Source organism: Lepidochelys olivacea, assembly GCF_965140295.1.
Source record: "Lepidochelys olivacea isolate rLepOli2 genome assembly, chromosome: 2".
Lineage (NCBI taxonomy): Eukaryota > Metazoa > Chordata > Testudines > Cheloniidae > Lepidochelys > Lepidochelys olivacea.
Window position 1 is genome coordinate 52,944,860 of NC_140412.1, and position 16,340 is coordinate 52,961,199.

Genomic DNA, 16,340 nt, shown 5'->3' on the forward strand with positions numbered 1-16,340 from the left:
GGTTTCTGTGTAATGAGCACCCACTGGTGAGGCAAATAATTAAATGCAAAGTGTAGTCCAAAACGTAGTAATACATTAACATTCAGGGCAGAGCTTTCCAAACATCGTTACTAGAATCTATCTTACCTCATTGTATTCTTGTGTGAATAGAGAGTTCTGGCTGAATAGAAATTCAGATAGTACAATGCAGTTCTTTCCTTCCAATGTTTCTGCATTCTCAGAGAGGCAAAAAATGAGACTTCACCTCACATGAACATTAAGAGAGCTTGAGCTGGAAATACATTAAAAAGTAACTGGAAACCCTTATTCTTCCAGAAATTCATTTTTAAAGAGTCTGTTACTCGTTTAATGTTGTCTTGGCAACAAGAGATGCCTATCCTATGCTTCTTGTTGCTGCTAGTGATATTTTGCTATGGACTGTACTTCTATTTTTTTCTTATATAGGAAAAGAGAGATGATGATTACTGACCCCACAACACAACTATGTTGGCTTAGGCCTGGTCTATACCAAAAAGTTAAGTCGACCCATTTATATCTCTCAGGGATGTGAAAAATCCACACCTCCTGAGCTGGTGTAATTAAGCTGACCTAAGCCCCAGTGTAGACGGCCCTTAGTGAATGGCAGAATTCTGTCAACCTAGCTAATGCCTCTCTGGGAGTTGGATTACCTGTGCTGATGGGAGAACCTCTGCCGTCAGTGTAGGTAATGTCTACACTGAAGCAGTAGAGCGGAGCAGCTGTGCTGCTGTAGTGCTTCAAGTGTAGACAAGCCAGGAGACCAGATTGTGACCTAAAATAGTCTTACAGCCATCTGTCACCCTTTTTTGGCTAAACTTTGTGTGTGTGTGTATGTGTCCCATTATTATTATACTGGAAGATGCTAATGGCTGCCAGCAATTTGATTTATAGGTGATTATAGACCTCCTTAAAGCTGATGGCCATGCTAGCCACTCTTCATTCAGGTTAAATGAAAGAAACAGTTAAGCTCATTCATAGAATAAGATAACTGGAGAGAATAAGAAGTCACCCCATAAGGGACTGGGTGCATGGGAAGGCCTGAGCAACAATTAGTTCAGGGGAAATAAAAGGGGTTTCCCTGGGAGTTACTGCAAATGCAGGAGCTGGGGCTTTGATTGTTTGCAGCTCTGTGTGTCAGAGGCAGGGAAATTTGCTGAAGGCAACAAAAAGGAATAAGGGAGTAAAGAGGACTCCAGCAGACATGAGAGAAGCAGTTGTGAGTATGGCTCCAAAAGGGAGCAGAGACAGAGCTCCTTGGGGTGCAGGACTGGCTGGAAAACAGGCTTGGATTTCTGCTCCCTGTTTGTTCCTACTGTGTTCACAAAGCTTTGTTTCCCTGTACATTCTTTGTAAATGAACAAGATTGCATCAATGAAGTATCCAACTCATACCAACTTATCCTCCTACCAGAAACAACCCGGCAAAGCCCCAAGTATTGACTAATCACTTGGGACAATGGGACAACAATATATTGGTCCCTTTAAGGTATATGAGAAAGCTTACAAGTTCAACCTTGGCGTGAGGTTTTTTTTTGTCAGTATTTTCTGCATTATGGGTTACTTGCAAAAATTGCGTGGCCCCACTTCTTCCTATTATAGACCATGTGGATTTTTGTGAATAGCCTATAATGAACACTCTCAATCTTTTCTTAGAATTTCAATGCTGGCTTGCATTCTTAAATGTGTAATACATTAATGGGACCTCCTTATTTGTTAACCAGATAGTAAGTGTGTTCTGAACTTAGTGAACTTCCAAGGACACAGGGAGAGAGGTTTGTAGCAGATGAACATCAAAGCAGAAGAGGGGTAACTTATTAGGGCTTGAAAAATCCACTCAAAAAGAAGGATAATATAGCAAGAAGGAACTCTGGGATGGGGGAAAGAATTTGGAGGAAAAATAGGAGATAGAAAATACATGGGAGGAGGTAGAGAATGCTATATAGGCAACAGGAGTGGGAAAGAGAAGGGAATGGAGAGGAGAGAAGGAAAAAGGGAAAAAGACTGTGAAGACAACGTGTGAAATCGTACACCATGATCAGTTAGAAGAAAGAAAAAAGAGTGAGGCTAAGTACGGAAACCGCTTACAAACAAAAGCAAGAGTGATGTATTAAGTAAAGCTGGCTGAAGAATATGGAGCCATGCTGTGGCGATTAGTGTTTTCACTATTAATTGGAAGGAAGCTTAGAATGGAATCAGACCAATAGACTTTATAGTGTCTCGCATGAAAATTAAGAATCTCTGTTAAACTAAATAGCAACTTGCTTTACACTCAAATCTTTTTAAGGTTGTGCATAAACCTGGGGCTCAGAATTAGATTGCTGATTATTGATCAAGTAGACCATGTTAAACTACCCAAAATAGGGGAAATGTGGCAGAGGTAGTTACTTGTGAGCCAGAGGAACTCAGGCCCAGATCCACAAAGGGACTTAGGTGTAGTGATGCTCAGTGTTTTGGCACCTAACTTTTAGACCCCTGGGAAATCACTGGAACAACACAGCGATCCACAAAGCCTCAGTCAAGTGCTAGGCGCTCTATACAATGCAGGGGAGAGATGGGCACCTTAGAATGTGGTCCACAGAAGTCAGCATGCCAGGATGGGAGCTGTCTAAGCTAACCCATGGGAGATGCTGATGAGAGAGGAGTCTCCCATGGAAATAGGTGCCTGAGGCTGATCTGAAGGGGGGTAACTCTGTGCTTGTGATCCACCACCCGGAACCCTTCTCCTGGAGTCAGGTGGCTTAGGCGCCTAAGTCACTTCCTATGATAGTGAGTTAGGCACCTACCTCACTCCACACAAAATAGCTGGAGGTGGAGAAAGTGTGGGTGGTGCCCACATAACTTTTTGCCCACTTTGAAAAGGTAGAGCAAGAGAGCTGCACCTAGGTCTCCCATTTTCCAGGTGTGTGCCCTAACCACCAGGCTATAGGGTCAATCTCTCTCAATGCCTCTTTCATTTTTTTTTTATCCAAAGTGGAACAGTTTCAACAGGACAGATGGAGGGATCCCCACATGAGACTGTCCCAGGGGTGGGCAAACTTTTTGGCCCAAGGGCCACATCTGGGTATGGAAATTGTGTGGCGGGCCATGAATGTTCATGAAATTGGGGGTTGGGGTTCAGGAGGGGGTGAGGGCTTCGGCTGGGGATGTGGGCTCTGGGGTGGGACCAGAAATGAGGAGTTCAGGACGTGGGAGGGGGCTCCAGGCTGGGGTTTGGGGTGTGGGCTCTCGGGTGGGGCTGGGGATGAGGGGTTGGGCATGCAGGACAGTACTCCAGGCTGGTACCGAGGGGTTTGGAGGGCAGGATGGGGATCAGGGCTGGGGCAGGGGGTTGGAGCACGGGAGGGTGTCAGGGCTGCAGGCGCTCACCTCAGGCAGCTCCCGGAAGCAGTGGCATGTCCCCTCTCTGGCTCCTATACGGAGGTGCAGCCAGACAGCTAGGTGCACTGCCCTGTCCTCAGGCGCTGCCCTTGCAGGTCCCATTGGCTGCAAGCTTCGGGGCGGCGCTTGAGACAGGGGCAGCGTGCGGAGCCCCCTGGCTGCCCGTACGTGTTGGAGCCGGAGAGGGGGGATATGCTGCTGCTTCTGGGAGCCGCGCGGAGCCAAGGCACATGCAGAGCAGGGCAAGCCCCAGACCCTGCTCCCTGTTGGGAGCTCGAAGGCTGGATTAAAATGTCTGAAAGGCTGGATGCAGCCCCCAGGCCGTAGTTTGTCCACCCCTGGACTATCCCATAGTTCAGTGGTCAGAGCGCTCTCCTGAGAGATGGGCTACCCCTGTTCAGATCCTTTCTACCCTTTAGGCAGAGGGGGAAATGGAACCTGGATCTCCCACATCCCAGATGAGTGCTCTAGCCATTGGGTAAAAGTGATAAGGTAGGAATCACCACATTGTCATCTGCTCCCCACCCCCAAATATATGCCTGCTGGATCAAGCCCCATGGGTGAGATAGGTAGATGAGCACCTGTCTCCCTCCCCGGTTTGTAGATTGCTCTGGGGCTTAGGCAGGAAATGGGCATCTGGATGCCTAGAGCAGTGGCTCTCAAACTTTTGTACTGGTGACTCCTTTCATATACCAAGCCTCTGAGTGCGACTGCTCCCCCCTTTATAAATTAAAAACACTTTTTAATATATTTAACACCATTATAAATGCTGGAGGCAAAGCAGGGTTTGGGGTGGAGACTGACAGCTCGTGACCCCCCATGTAATAACCTCGCAACCCCCTGAGAATCCCTGGCCTAGAGTGAGGCAGCACTGCACATACTCTGAGACAAGAACTAAGGCACCTAGGGAATTTTTACAATGGACAATTAGATTGAGCGAGGGTAGGCAGCAGCCATGCAGAAGTTTTGTGGACCACAGTGATGCCTAAGTACATTTGTGGAGTTGGACCCCAAAGAGCAGCTGAGTCTGGTTTATGAGGGATCTTGTTGGCCTTAAGTAGGGGTGGAGTAATAGAATGGCTTAATTCACCCATGGGCTGTTTGGGTTCTGGCTAAAATGATAAAAGCCTCATCTTAGGGGCTCAGAGGAAACATGCACATGCAGGGGTTTCTCTAGGCAGTTGTTTCCTTGAAGCATTTTCCCTACCAGGGGTCGTATAGAGGCATTCCTCTAGATACTTTCTTTATCCCCTATAGAGGAACTGATGTGTAGTATAACAATTTTGTTGAGTTTTAGAGGTATGTTCTATATTTGTATGATGTGACACTCCGCCCCTGAAATTAGTGCAAGAATGGTCATAGCCTTGAAGCTATCTAATTTACTCCATCCCTAAGAAGAACTCCCACAGCGTGTTGAATTGGGGATTTTTCGGACCTCATTTAGCCATGCCAGAATCCTAGTAGAAATCTGTGGGTAAGAATGAGAGAGCTGAATTGCCCCTGGAGATTAGAGAAGTCTATTAGCCTCACATTGCCAAATGGCTGCTTGCCAGAATGACATAAGCAGTGTTCTGTCAGGCTTACATATGCACATTTCTTCTGCAAGCAGGATGCTGTAACACATGCAGCCATGTCCTCTGCTTAAGTAAAATGGTGTAACTCTACTGGATACTACATCCGTTTACACTACATAAAGGCCTGGTCTATGGTTATTTATGTTGCTTATAAAATTGACAGTGTAGCGTGATGGGTGCAGTGATACACTTTATCATATATGCTGTTTATCATTTCTGTGGCTCCATCAGTATACGTAGGACTTCACCAAGAAAATTAAAGAATAAAGTTCACTGTCCTATACAGTGCACACACTGGGTATGTCTACACAGCAAAGAAAAACCCATGGCTGGCCTGTGCCAGCTGACTTGGGTTGCATGGCTGTTTCTTCTTTGCATGGTTGCTCATGTTGATTCCAATTAGTTGTGCACGTGCTGCGTGAATAATAGCCAGAAGGTTTTTCTCCTAGCAGTACCCGTAGAGTCAGCTCAGGCACCCCATGGTGTTGCACCTTAGTAGCACCGTATATAGGGCCCTGCCGACCCACTGCCATTTCAGTTCCTTCTTACTGCCCATGACCCCTACGCTCATTCTCTCTTGCTTCAGCAAGCCTTCTCCCTAGTAATCTTCACACTGTTTTTTCTGTAAATAGTTAGATCATTCGTTAGTAGTTGTAGTTAGTTTTGTCATTATACAGCTAGAATTCCAGTAGGGAATTGTTCTGGGGATATTCTCTCCAACCCCCCTGCCTCCCCCCCCCCGGTATTGGGGCATGCCTCGGTCCCTGGGGTTTAAACCCTACGCAGCTTGTAACAAGTCTATGCCCAGGAGTGACCCTCCCACTTCCTGCTTGAAGTGTCTAGGAGAATCACATCAGAAGGACCGTTGCCAGTGGTGAGCTGGAGCCGATTCGCTAGAACCGGTTGTTAAATTTAGAAGCCCTTTTAGAACTGGTTGTTCCGCGAGGGACAACCAGTTCTAAAAGGGCTTCTAAATTTAACTGGCCAAAAGTGGCGTCTTAGGGGTCGACTCCATGGGTCCTCCAGCCCTGGAGCACCCAAGGGGAAAACTTGGTGGGTGCAGAGCACTCACCAGCAGCTCCCTGCCCCACCCCTGGCCCCAGCTCATCTCCGCTCTGCCGCCTCCCCTGAATGTGCCGCCCCACTCTGCTTCTCTGCCCCACCAGGCTTCCTGCGAATCAGCTGTTTGCATGGGAAGCTGGGGCAGGCTGAGAAACAGGCTGCGGCTTTCCTCTCAGGCCCAGGGAGGCGGAGGTGAGCTGGGGCGGGGGGGAGGGGGCATGAGGAGGGCCGCCCGTGCCGCAGCAGGTAACCCTGGGGGGGGGGCCGCGCAGGGGAACCTCTCCTCGCCCCAGCTCACCTCCGCCACCCTGGCCTGAATCTGAAGTTGCCGCCTGCTTTTCAGCCCTCCCAGGCTTCTCGCTGAACAGATGATTCGCAGGAAGCCAGGGCGAGGCGCGGAGAAGCAGAGCAGGGCAGCACGTTCAATGGAAGAGGCGGAGCAGAGGTGAGGTGATCTGGGGCCGGGCACAGGGTGGGGAGCTGCCGGTGGGTGCTCTGCATCCACCAAATTTTCCCCATGGGTGCTCCAGCCCCGGAGGGGTGGGGAATGGCTGCTCCCCCTGCTCCCCCCCAGCTATGCTCCCCTGCCCCTAGGAGCCAGAGGGACCTGCCGGATGCTTCCTGGGAGCTGCCCCAGCTAAGCACCTTCGGGACTCCCCACCTCGCACCCCGGCAGGTGCCTCTGGCTCTTAGGGGTGGGGTGGGGTGGGCACCCACTACAGTGGCCCATGAGACCCTTCTGCCTGGTTCTGGGGGCAGTCAGGGGACAGGGGAGGGGGGTGGAGGAGGTAGGATCCTGGGGGGGGGCGTCAAGGAATGCGGGGGGGTTGGATGAGGCAGGAGTCCCAGAGGGCGGGGGGGGGCAACGACCCCCTCGTGGGGTGAGGAGGGAACCCGTTGTTAAGATTTTGGCAGTTTATCACTGACTGTTGCAAGATCTGTAGGGGATTCCGCCCCAGGGCTCAAAAAGAGAGGGACCAACAGTTGAAGATCCTTCTGATGGAGACAGCCCTCTGTCCCCACTCGGAGCCGAGTCTGGCTGAACCGACGCCTAGCACATCAGCATCGATGTACAGTGCTCCGGCCTTGACGCAGGGAACTGGCGCTGAGAAAGGACTCAGATAGAGATGCTCAGCACTGACAGGGCTCCCTGCGCAGGGGCTCCACGCATGGAAGTGTGCGGCACCCTTCCCAAGCCCTGGTGCATTGCAAGAAGAAGAAGCCAGACGGGGGCTCTCACTCACATGAGACTAGGATGGAAGGACTTGGGCGCAGTGAGACCCAGGTTGCACCGCATTAGTGCGGCCCCTCCTAGCCTGGCACTGTTGACTCCAGTCCTGAGAGGGGGACAGTTGAGTCCGGCTCCGCAGAACTCCCCTCCCTGGGAGAGACGCAGAGAGGTGTTGGAGCTGCCCTCCACCCCAGAGACCTTTGAGGCGATGAGAACTCATCACCTTCACAGCACCACCTTCCCCACCTAGGCAAGACAGGGCACTGAGCTCAAAAGCAACGGTGCCCCTGAGGCCCTCGTTGTCATCCCGAGGCAAGCCAGCGATGGTACCACTCAGTCACCATCACCTCCGCACCGGTCACTGGTACCTTCTGGCAGCAGACTGGCAGGGCAGCTGCACCAGTCCCCAATCTCCCAACACTGCTCCCTTTTGGTCCTCCTACAGTTAGTCCTCCCAATCGGAGGTGGTGGAGTCCTTTGGACGGAGCCGGCACAGATCTGGGAGCCAGCTTTACCCTGCTCTGCTGTGAGAACCCCCACTCCTCGGCTGTTCACGCACAGCCTCTGACGTGTAATCTGCTCCCAGCTACTTGCAAGCGAATGACCCTAGCCAATATCTCCAGTCCCAGAGGCAACCCTAGGAACCTCCGTCTTGCAGTGTCCAGTAATGCCCGCTGGACGCTGCAGGCTTTTATAAGTTCTTCAGTTTAACAAAGAAATTGATATGTACCAGGCTTGTTACCCCAAAGGGAGTCTCTGACACACTTCAAACCAAACACACTGCTTCAGAATAAACAAACAGATTTATTAATTATATAGAGAGATTTTAAGTGATTGTAAGTTAAAGCATAACCAATCAGATTTGGTCAAATGAAATAAAAGAAAAACGCATTCTAAGCTGATCTTAACACTTTCAGTGTCCTTAAAAACTTAGATGCTTCTCACCACAGGCTGGCTGGTTACTTTTCAGCCAGGCTCTCTCCTTTGATCAGCTCTTCAGTTGCTTGGTGGTGTCTAGATGTAGGTGGAAGAGAGAGAGCATGGCAAAATGTCTCTCCCTTTTATCATGCCCTTTCTTTCCTCCTGCTGTGCCCCCCCTCGCCCTTCAGAGTCAGGTGAGCATTCCCTCATCGCAGTCCCAAACTGCCCAGAGGAAGGGGTGACTCCCTTGAGGGTCTAACAGATTCTTCTGTTGCTGCCTAAGCCAGTGTCCATTGTTCCTGTGAGGCTGGACTGGGTTTGTCCCATCCATGCTTTGGCGAGGTGTGAACTGCCTCCCTGTTCTTGGAGAGTTTTTGCAAGGGCTTGCTTTAAGCCATGAGGATACATTTTCAGCCTCATAACTATATACATGAAATTATAACCTGTAACCTTACTATAACATTACTATAACAATTACTATAACATCACAAAAACAACCACGCTCAGTGCATCATGAGCCTTCCGAAGACACCCAATATGACAAACTTTGCATTGGATACCACACAATCATGTTATAAAGATGAACATGGGGGTGAAGGTATAGAGCGTCATGCGATCATGTACTTAAATACTGTCATAATGTAGCACACACAGGAGCCAAATTAAGGTTGCGCAGGCATTAACTCTGACATTTTGGGGGGAGGGTGGTGTGTGTAAATTCTGATCCCACAGCAATATTGATGGAAATTGAGGGCACTAATGAGGCCCTTGAGGAGGGACTTCTAGTCTATTTTTTAAATGTTTTTTTAAATATAATCACCATTACCACAACCAAATTTATACCATCTGTAACTTATTTCTTAGTTCTAGTTGTTTACATGTTGAGTGTTTTGCTTTCCAAGACAGTGGAGAGGCAAATTTTCTCAGTAGCATGTCAACTGGCTGTGTGTCAAGAAGTATAAAATGACTAATGCTTTCTACTATTTACATTTTTAAAGTAACTGTTCCAGTTTTCTGTTGAAACTGCCAATAGTCCTGCCATGGAAACATTAGGATGAGACACACATTAAATCATTTGTCCTAAGTATTTATGTGCCTGTGGTGACATGTGCTTTTCATAGCAGAACAAATTGGCATAATTATCTATCCTGTGAACCGAAAATAACATACCATTCTTGTACCTGCCGATGTTTAAAAACTATACATAGAGATGTTTGGGAGAGACAATCGTCTTTCTGCTCTGTTATTAATTTGTCAGGAGACCTTTTTTGGAGGGGAAAAGAGGTAGTTTACTTACCATACGTCTACATTAGAAGTTTCACTTGTAAAATTTCCACTGACATACAGCTGCCAACATGGCCATCTCACTAGAGTGCAATCTCTCTTATCTGCATTTGCAAGTGAGCCCATCCTCAGTGATGGGTTATATTGGCAGAAGATGTGGCTGGGTATCCCAGTGTCCCCAGCACCACTGGCCTGTACACTGCCTTCTGGGAAAAGATTGTAGTGCATTGTGGGATACCAGTACTCCTCTCAGGGTATTATGGAACTTTGGGGTCAAATTCTCACAAGCGCCACTGTACCATCCCATAACCTGCTCTTCCTTGTGCCAGTTTTCGATCTCTGCCATCTTACTGTGAAAAGTATAGATGCTGAACAGATCAGCAGAGCTATCGTGTCTGTTTTAGAGACCAAGTAACTGATTATACTGTGTTTGCAGAACTCAGACAATTCCTATGACAGCTGGGTGTGCAGCAATGAATTGGAGATAACTGAGGATGTCTGGATGATGCAGGCAATGAGTGGCCTTTGCTAGTTGCTGCAGCCATTCACTGACCTACAGCATATGGTAGAGTGGCAGTTCTGGGCTCACGAAACTAGCATGGAAAAGTGGAATTGCATCATGATGCAAATATGGGCTCATAGCAGTGGCTGCAGGATTTGTGGAAGGCCACATTTCTGGAGCTGTGTGCTGAGCTTGTCCCAGCTCTTCAGTGCAGACTCTCCAGAATGAGAGCTTTATTTGACAGTGAAGAAATGGGTGGCTATCGTTCTAGAAGCTTGGAACCCCAGATGGCTATCAGAGGGTGGTCAATCAGTTCAGTGCTGGAAAAATCTGTGGTGGGGGTGGTCATCATCCAGGTGTGCCAGGCCATTAAATGTGTTCTGTGGCACAGGATGTAACTCCAGGCAATGTGCAGGAAACAATGGATTCAACAAAATGGGCTTCCCTAATTATGGTGGGGCCGCAGATGGGATGCATACCCTGAACCATCGATTCCTTCCCTCTCTTCCTCCACCCCCCCATCCCACTTCAGAGTAAATAAACAGAGAAGGGGTACTTTTCTATGGTTGTGCAAGCATGGATAGATCACCATGGATGTTTCACTGACACTAACACTGGCTGGTCAGGAAAGGTTCTTGATGCACACATCTTTAGGAATACAGGATTTCTTAAGAAGCTGCAAGCAGGGACATTGTTGCCAGACTGCCATATCCACATTGGTGGGGTTGCCATGCCAATCATGATACTCACTGAGGGAATCTTTAATTGCACACTTTGACAGGGGGCTGCAGCCAGTGTACTGCCTGGTGTGGTATTTTGTTTTACTTTGTGAATTTGCATTATCTCTGTATTATAAGATAAAGTAAGACAATCATGGCTTTCACAAAATAGAACTCTATTATGCAGAAATAAACAACAAATGAATTACAGTATTAATTCAGTATACAAAATACAGTATAATGTGGGCTGCATCCCACATCAGCATATGTGTACTCATAGCAGTTCTCCTTATTGTTCATTGGAATCATGTGCTGGTGCCTTCAGGGGGTATGTGGTCCAGGCCCCGGGAAGAAGGAATTGTCCATACAACATAATGGCTGCTGTGATGTAGGCTTTGGGATGTTTTGCTCCATAATGCTTTGGAGCACCTGTGTTTCCTATCTAACGAGCTGCATGAGGTCTTGGTGCACATTTCAATGCATAGCTGCTGACTTTTATTTTTCCTGTGGGGTGCTCCATCCCCACTCCTCCCCGCCCCTACTCTGCCCTTTCCCCAAGGCCCCACCCTCACTCCACCTCTTCCCACCCCCCTCACTCTACCCCCTTCCGCCAAGGCCCTGCCCTCTCTCTGCCTTGCTCTTGCGCTACTCTGCGCCCTCCCTGAGGCCCTCGCTGCTCTCTGCCCTCCCCCAAACCCCTTCCCCAGTCGCCTATCAGCTGTTTGGCGACACCTTGGATTAGCTGATCGGGGGGCACTGCCAAACAGCTGTGGCAAGTGGGTGCTAAGCACCCACTATTTTTTTTTTCTGTGCCTGCTCCAGCCCCAGAGCACCCACGGAATCAGCACCTATGTCTCAGTCCACCTCTCTGTCCTTCTGCCTTTCCCCTGTATGTGTTCCCTGGTTTCACAGGTTTTGAACTTGGACCTCTACAGAAGTTCCAAGAACAGGTCCTCTCCTGTCTCCACCCCTCCCCGCCCCCCGATCAACGTCAGTCTTTCAGCAGGCATGGCCGGGGTGGCCCTCAGGAATGTCCCAGCCGAGCGGTCACTGATAAACAACCAGAAAGGCAGCCATTGTTAGATTTAAGGGGTTAGCAGACATCAAAAAATGAATGCCACACCTGCTTAAAATATTTAACATAAAGATCTGTGTAAAAAAAAATATGAACAGGATCACAGTCACATCTGCTTGCTTCAGGCTCATGCACCAGCACATGCCATGGTGAGCGTATAGGGGTACTTTTGAAACCCTTTAGGAGTGATGGGTGCAGGGCTAGATGTACGGTCTAGGGTAAATGTAGGGATAATGCAGTAAACACTGTTGAACTTTGGCAGTGGGATCCTGGCAGCTATATCGCTTTCGAGGATACAAAAGGTCCAGACAAAGCAATTGGTCAAGATGGCTCGAGGTTGTCTGGGCCCATATACAGCTGACTTCTTCACAGTGATCATACCTCTGGAGCTTATTGCAGAGTGTCTTATTGCAGCAGGAGAAACAAGGCTGCTCTTCCTAGAAATGCACAGGCAAAGATCAGCGTACTTGCTGAAAGTTTCCCCAACACTGTGTCAGAGGACAAAAAAGGATGTCTGGGCCAAAGTAAACCAGAAACTCTGCAAGCGGAGGAGAGTTGTGGTAGTTGGCTATTTCTGTGAGCCAGTCCAAACCCCATGAGCCAGCAGCGGTTTCTGCCTCTTTCCTGAATGTATGCACAGCATGCAAATATTTTGTTTTGTACTTGGATTTTCAGACATGAAAGGCAAAATATTTTGTGTATGGTCTAGAAAACCTTCATCTCATAAGCTTACAAGAATATTTCTGCAACATCATGTAGTGAATGTCCAGGTACCAGATTGCTTGCAAGCATTGTTTTGTATTTTTGATGTATTTATTTTAAATGCTCAGGTATTGGTTTGTGTATATGTCTTTTCTGGTTTTATTTTTATTTTAAAAATGTTTTTCCTTTGAAAGGCTTCTTATCAAAGGCTTCTGCCAAAGCATGTGTTTGGGAATGTTTTTTGGTATCTTAAAGAATTTCTGTTGTTTTTTTTTTTGACTATTGCTGCCTTAAAATAAACCACCTACTTTAAAACAGAATCCCTTTGTTCTCTGCTACTTGCAGTTGGCAGCCATTTTGAGAGGGAGATAGGGGCCAGATAAAGGGAAGTGAAGTGTTGGGGATCATAAAGAGAGCTTTAAAAAGTGTGCATTAATAGGGGCAGTAAAATACGCCTATCTGAGTCCCTATCCCTTTCCTTGATGTGTTCTGTCTCTGGGTCCAGCTGCATCTCAAATAGCTCCTGGTTATCTGTGGGCTCTGCATCCTCCATATCCCCCTCCTCAATGAACTCTTCCTCACTGTGCATTTCTGGGGTTTCTTCTGCTGGATGTTGCGAGGTGTCCATTGTCAGAGGTTGGTGATGGGGTCCCAGCTCAGTATGACATCCAAACTCTGTCTAGTAGAAGCATCTCAGGGGGACAGCGCCAGACGAGGGTTGACACATTTCCAATGGTTGGTAACCCAACCCCTGAGGCCCTGCCCCCTGCCTCGCTTCTTCCCCTGAGGCCCCGCCCCGGCTCTGCCTCTGCACACCACATGCTGTTGCCGCGAGCCTGGCCCCAGAGGTGGTGGCAGCGGCTGCTCTGATCTCCTTCCTTGTGCTTAGGGTTGTCATAGATTAAAAAAACAAACAAACCTGACATCGTGGCTTGTCAAACTCGGACACACAAGCCAAAACCTGGACTCTCCGAGTGAAAACCGGACAGGTGGCAACCCTGCACTGGACTATTTGTCACCTGCCTTTGCCCAGTCTTGGAATTGTCCCTGTCATACCCCAGCTTCTGCATCTTCTTCGCAATGTCCAAATAAACATCCAGGCAGCAGCAGCGGGAGATTTAGTTGTAGCTTTATGTGGAACCATACCTGTCGGCTTGCAAAGATGGGCTAACAGGAATAGAGATATTTCCAAAACATCCTGAGTGTTTTAAATGTGAGAACGGGGAGGCTGGGATTCCAGAAACCATGACCCTGGGCAGCAGAGAGCAAGGATTCAACCAGAGGAGTCACATGTGAGATTACTGCCAGGACTGTTTGTGTCCTCCACTTTACTGATCAATAAGAATTCAAGTGGTGCATAGGCATTGAAGAAGTCAGCCCCCAGATTTCTACAGTGTAGCCTTGGCATCTTCCTCTCTATTGCAGAAGTGCAGCCACTCAGATCAGGATGACCTGTGGTTTCTGCAGGCTGCAAGTCCACATTAAACAGCTGCATTCTGGTTTATTTTTTTTTTTTGCAGTTTGAATGCATTCCTTAGGCTTCTGACAAGTGACCGGTTTGAGGGTTCAGTAGCAAAAGTTTGTGTGCCCTGAGGTAACATGATCAGGCCCTTCTAACTAACTTCCTGTGCCAGCACAGCCCTGCTCCTCCATTGCCCAGGAGTGGGGAAGTTGAGAGAATGGAGGAACTGGGCAGAGGTGTGATGTAAGGCTGGCAGGGGACACTTGTAACTGGGCCTGAGAAAGTTAATGTGTATGTAATGCCGATAGACCCTGGTCATCTGCGGGCAGGATCGAACCTTGAGCCTCTGGAGCTTAGTGCGTGAGCTTCTATAGCATGAGCTAAAAGCCAACTGCCTGTTAGCTAAAGCGGTAGAGCAGACTTATTTAACTCTCTTTCTAAGTGGTCTTGGTACCACTAGATGGGACAGAACACCACACCATGGAGGTATGTGGGTTACATATTGAGCTGGTAAGAGTGTTGAAGGCTCCTCCACCCCAGGAGCTGCTAGCATGACCCTCTGGGCTTTTTTCCCCGGCCACAGTCCCAGAGGGTACTCTTATACTTGGAGAAGTGGAAGCATCTAAAGCGGGTAGCCCTCCCTTTTGTAGCGGGGGAGGCTCCGAGTGAATACTGACCACCATCATGTATTTAAAGGTCACAGCTTTTTGTAACCCTGACCCATGTTGTGTGACTGGGGTTGGGAAATAAAGGCTGGTCTCTTAACAGCCCTCCTGTGTGTTTGCACCTTTGCAGCACGAGGGTCTGAATCTCCCTGTAGAAGACGCAGGTGGTGGCAAATTATCATAGCTGCTATGAAACAGCCTCTTTGGAATGGCCAGTTTCCGCTTAATGGTCAAACAGGACCTGGCCAGTAATTCATGCTCTTGCAACCAAGAAGCAGGCTCTTCTATGGGGAAGGGGGAGAGAGACAGATTTAAATATGTTATCTTTATTTTCAAGTAAAACACAAATTATTAAATTGCTTCCTGGGAGCCTCCCAGTTGTTTTCAATAATATATACACCTGGAGATATAAAAACACACTTCACATTCCTTCCAAATGATAATATTTACAGTTATGCTGTGCAATAATTGTAGTAAATATATAAAGTTTTGGAGGGCTATCCATTTTGAATCATAGCACCTGTTCATGGAGAAATCCTATTTTTTCCCAGTTAGCTGCTGTCAGAAGTTTTTTAATACTGGTTAGATTTCTTGGTTTCATTTTAGAAAGATATCTATATAAATTGTGAATTCTCCTGTTTATTTCCAAATAAAAACACTCTGTGTGTGTGTGTGTGTGTGTGTGTGTGTGTGTGTGTGTGTGTGTGTGTGTAAATACATAATATTTATTTATTTGATTTATTCTTAGGTTAAGAATTATGAGTTATCTGAAGCTGCTTACCTTATAATACAGTCAGGAATTGCTTCCCAAAACAATGATGATATTGTCTGGACTGCCTTTGTCACTAGTAAATTTTTGAAGAAAAATGACAGCAATTTTAGAGTCTATGAAGGGCAAAGAGGTAGTGGCCTACTTAGTGATGCTAAATTGAAATGGCTGCCTTAAGGGTGTTGAATTTCTTCCCCTTTTAAGATAAATAAAGGAAAATGTAATAATAATTGCTTTTAATTTTGCAGGCAGGCAGCATTAGGCGTGAAACGACCTTCACTACATTTCAACAGGATGACCTAAAAAGTGACATCAGTCAAAAATTACCAGACCAACAGTTTCTCCTGTTGGCCATGAGGGAGGAAGATTTAAAAACTGCAGACACCAAAAAAACAAACAGAATTCATGAGCACGAAAAAGAAAACACTCGTTCTGTCTGTCTTCTTGAACAGAAACGTAAGGTTGTTTCTTCAAATATTGATGTGCCTCCAGCAAGGTAAGGACAGACTTTTAAAAGCATGTTTTGTTTTGTCTTTTAATGGAAGAGGGGAGGAAAGTTTGATTACTGGTACTGTTGGCATAGTGAGGCTAATTGTCATTCTCCAGCAGGTCATACTAAAGCATTAAACCGTTCTTCTGAAGTGTCTGCTGGAGAACTAAACATACCAATAACAAAAAACGGAAACTGAAAGCATTTGAACCTTACCAGCATGTGTTGCTTCTGCTCCCTCTCTGAATGGTTGTGCAGGGTATAGTGAGTTTCAATCCACTTTGCTGCACTGCTAGTAGTGTGCTCTGGAAAAGATTCTTTAAAAAAGAGAAACAAATATTGAGTGACAATAAAGGGAGGTGGGGGAGAGCAAAATGGAGATGGAATCGTATTAACAGAGAAATGGACATAAATACAGTGTGAGGTTGTCATTTTACATCCAGGCCCAGTATGGTGTAGTGCATACCTGAGGCAACCTAGAAGAAACCT

General features: G+C 47.4%; 1 protein-coding gene across 1 annotated transcript in view; it reads left to right on the plus strand.

The window, feature by feature from the left end:
* The window catches only part of ZNF704 (zinc finger protein 704), a 139,700-nt gene that overhangs the window by 28,155 nt on the left and 95,205 nt on the right, over positions 1 to 16,340 (plus strand). The window contains exon 2 of the mRNA XM_084619641.1: positions 15,610 to 15,857. Coding sequence (XP_084475767.1) covers positions 15,610 to 15,857 — 248 coding nt within the window. The remainder of the gene's footprint in view (positions 1 to 15,609; positions 15,858 to 16,340) is intronic.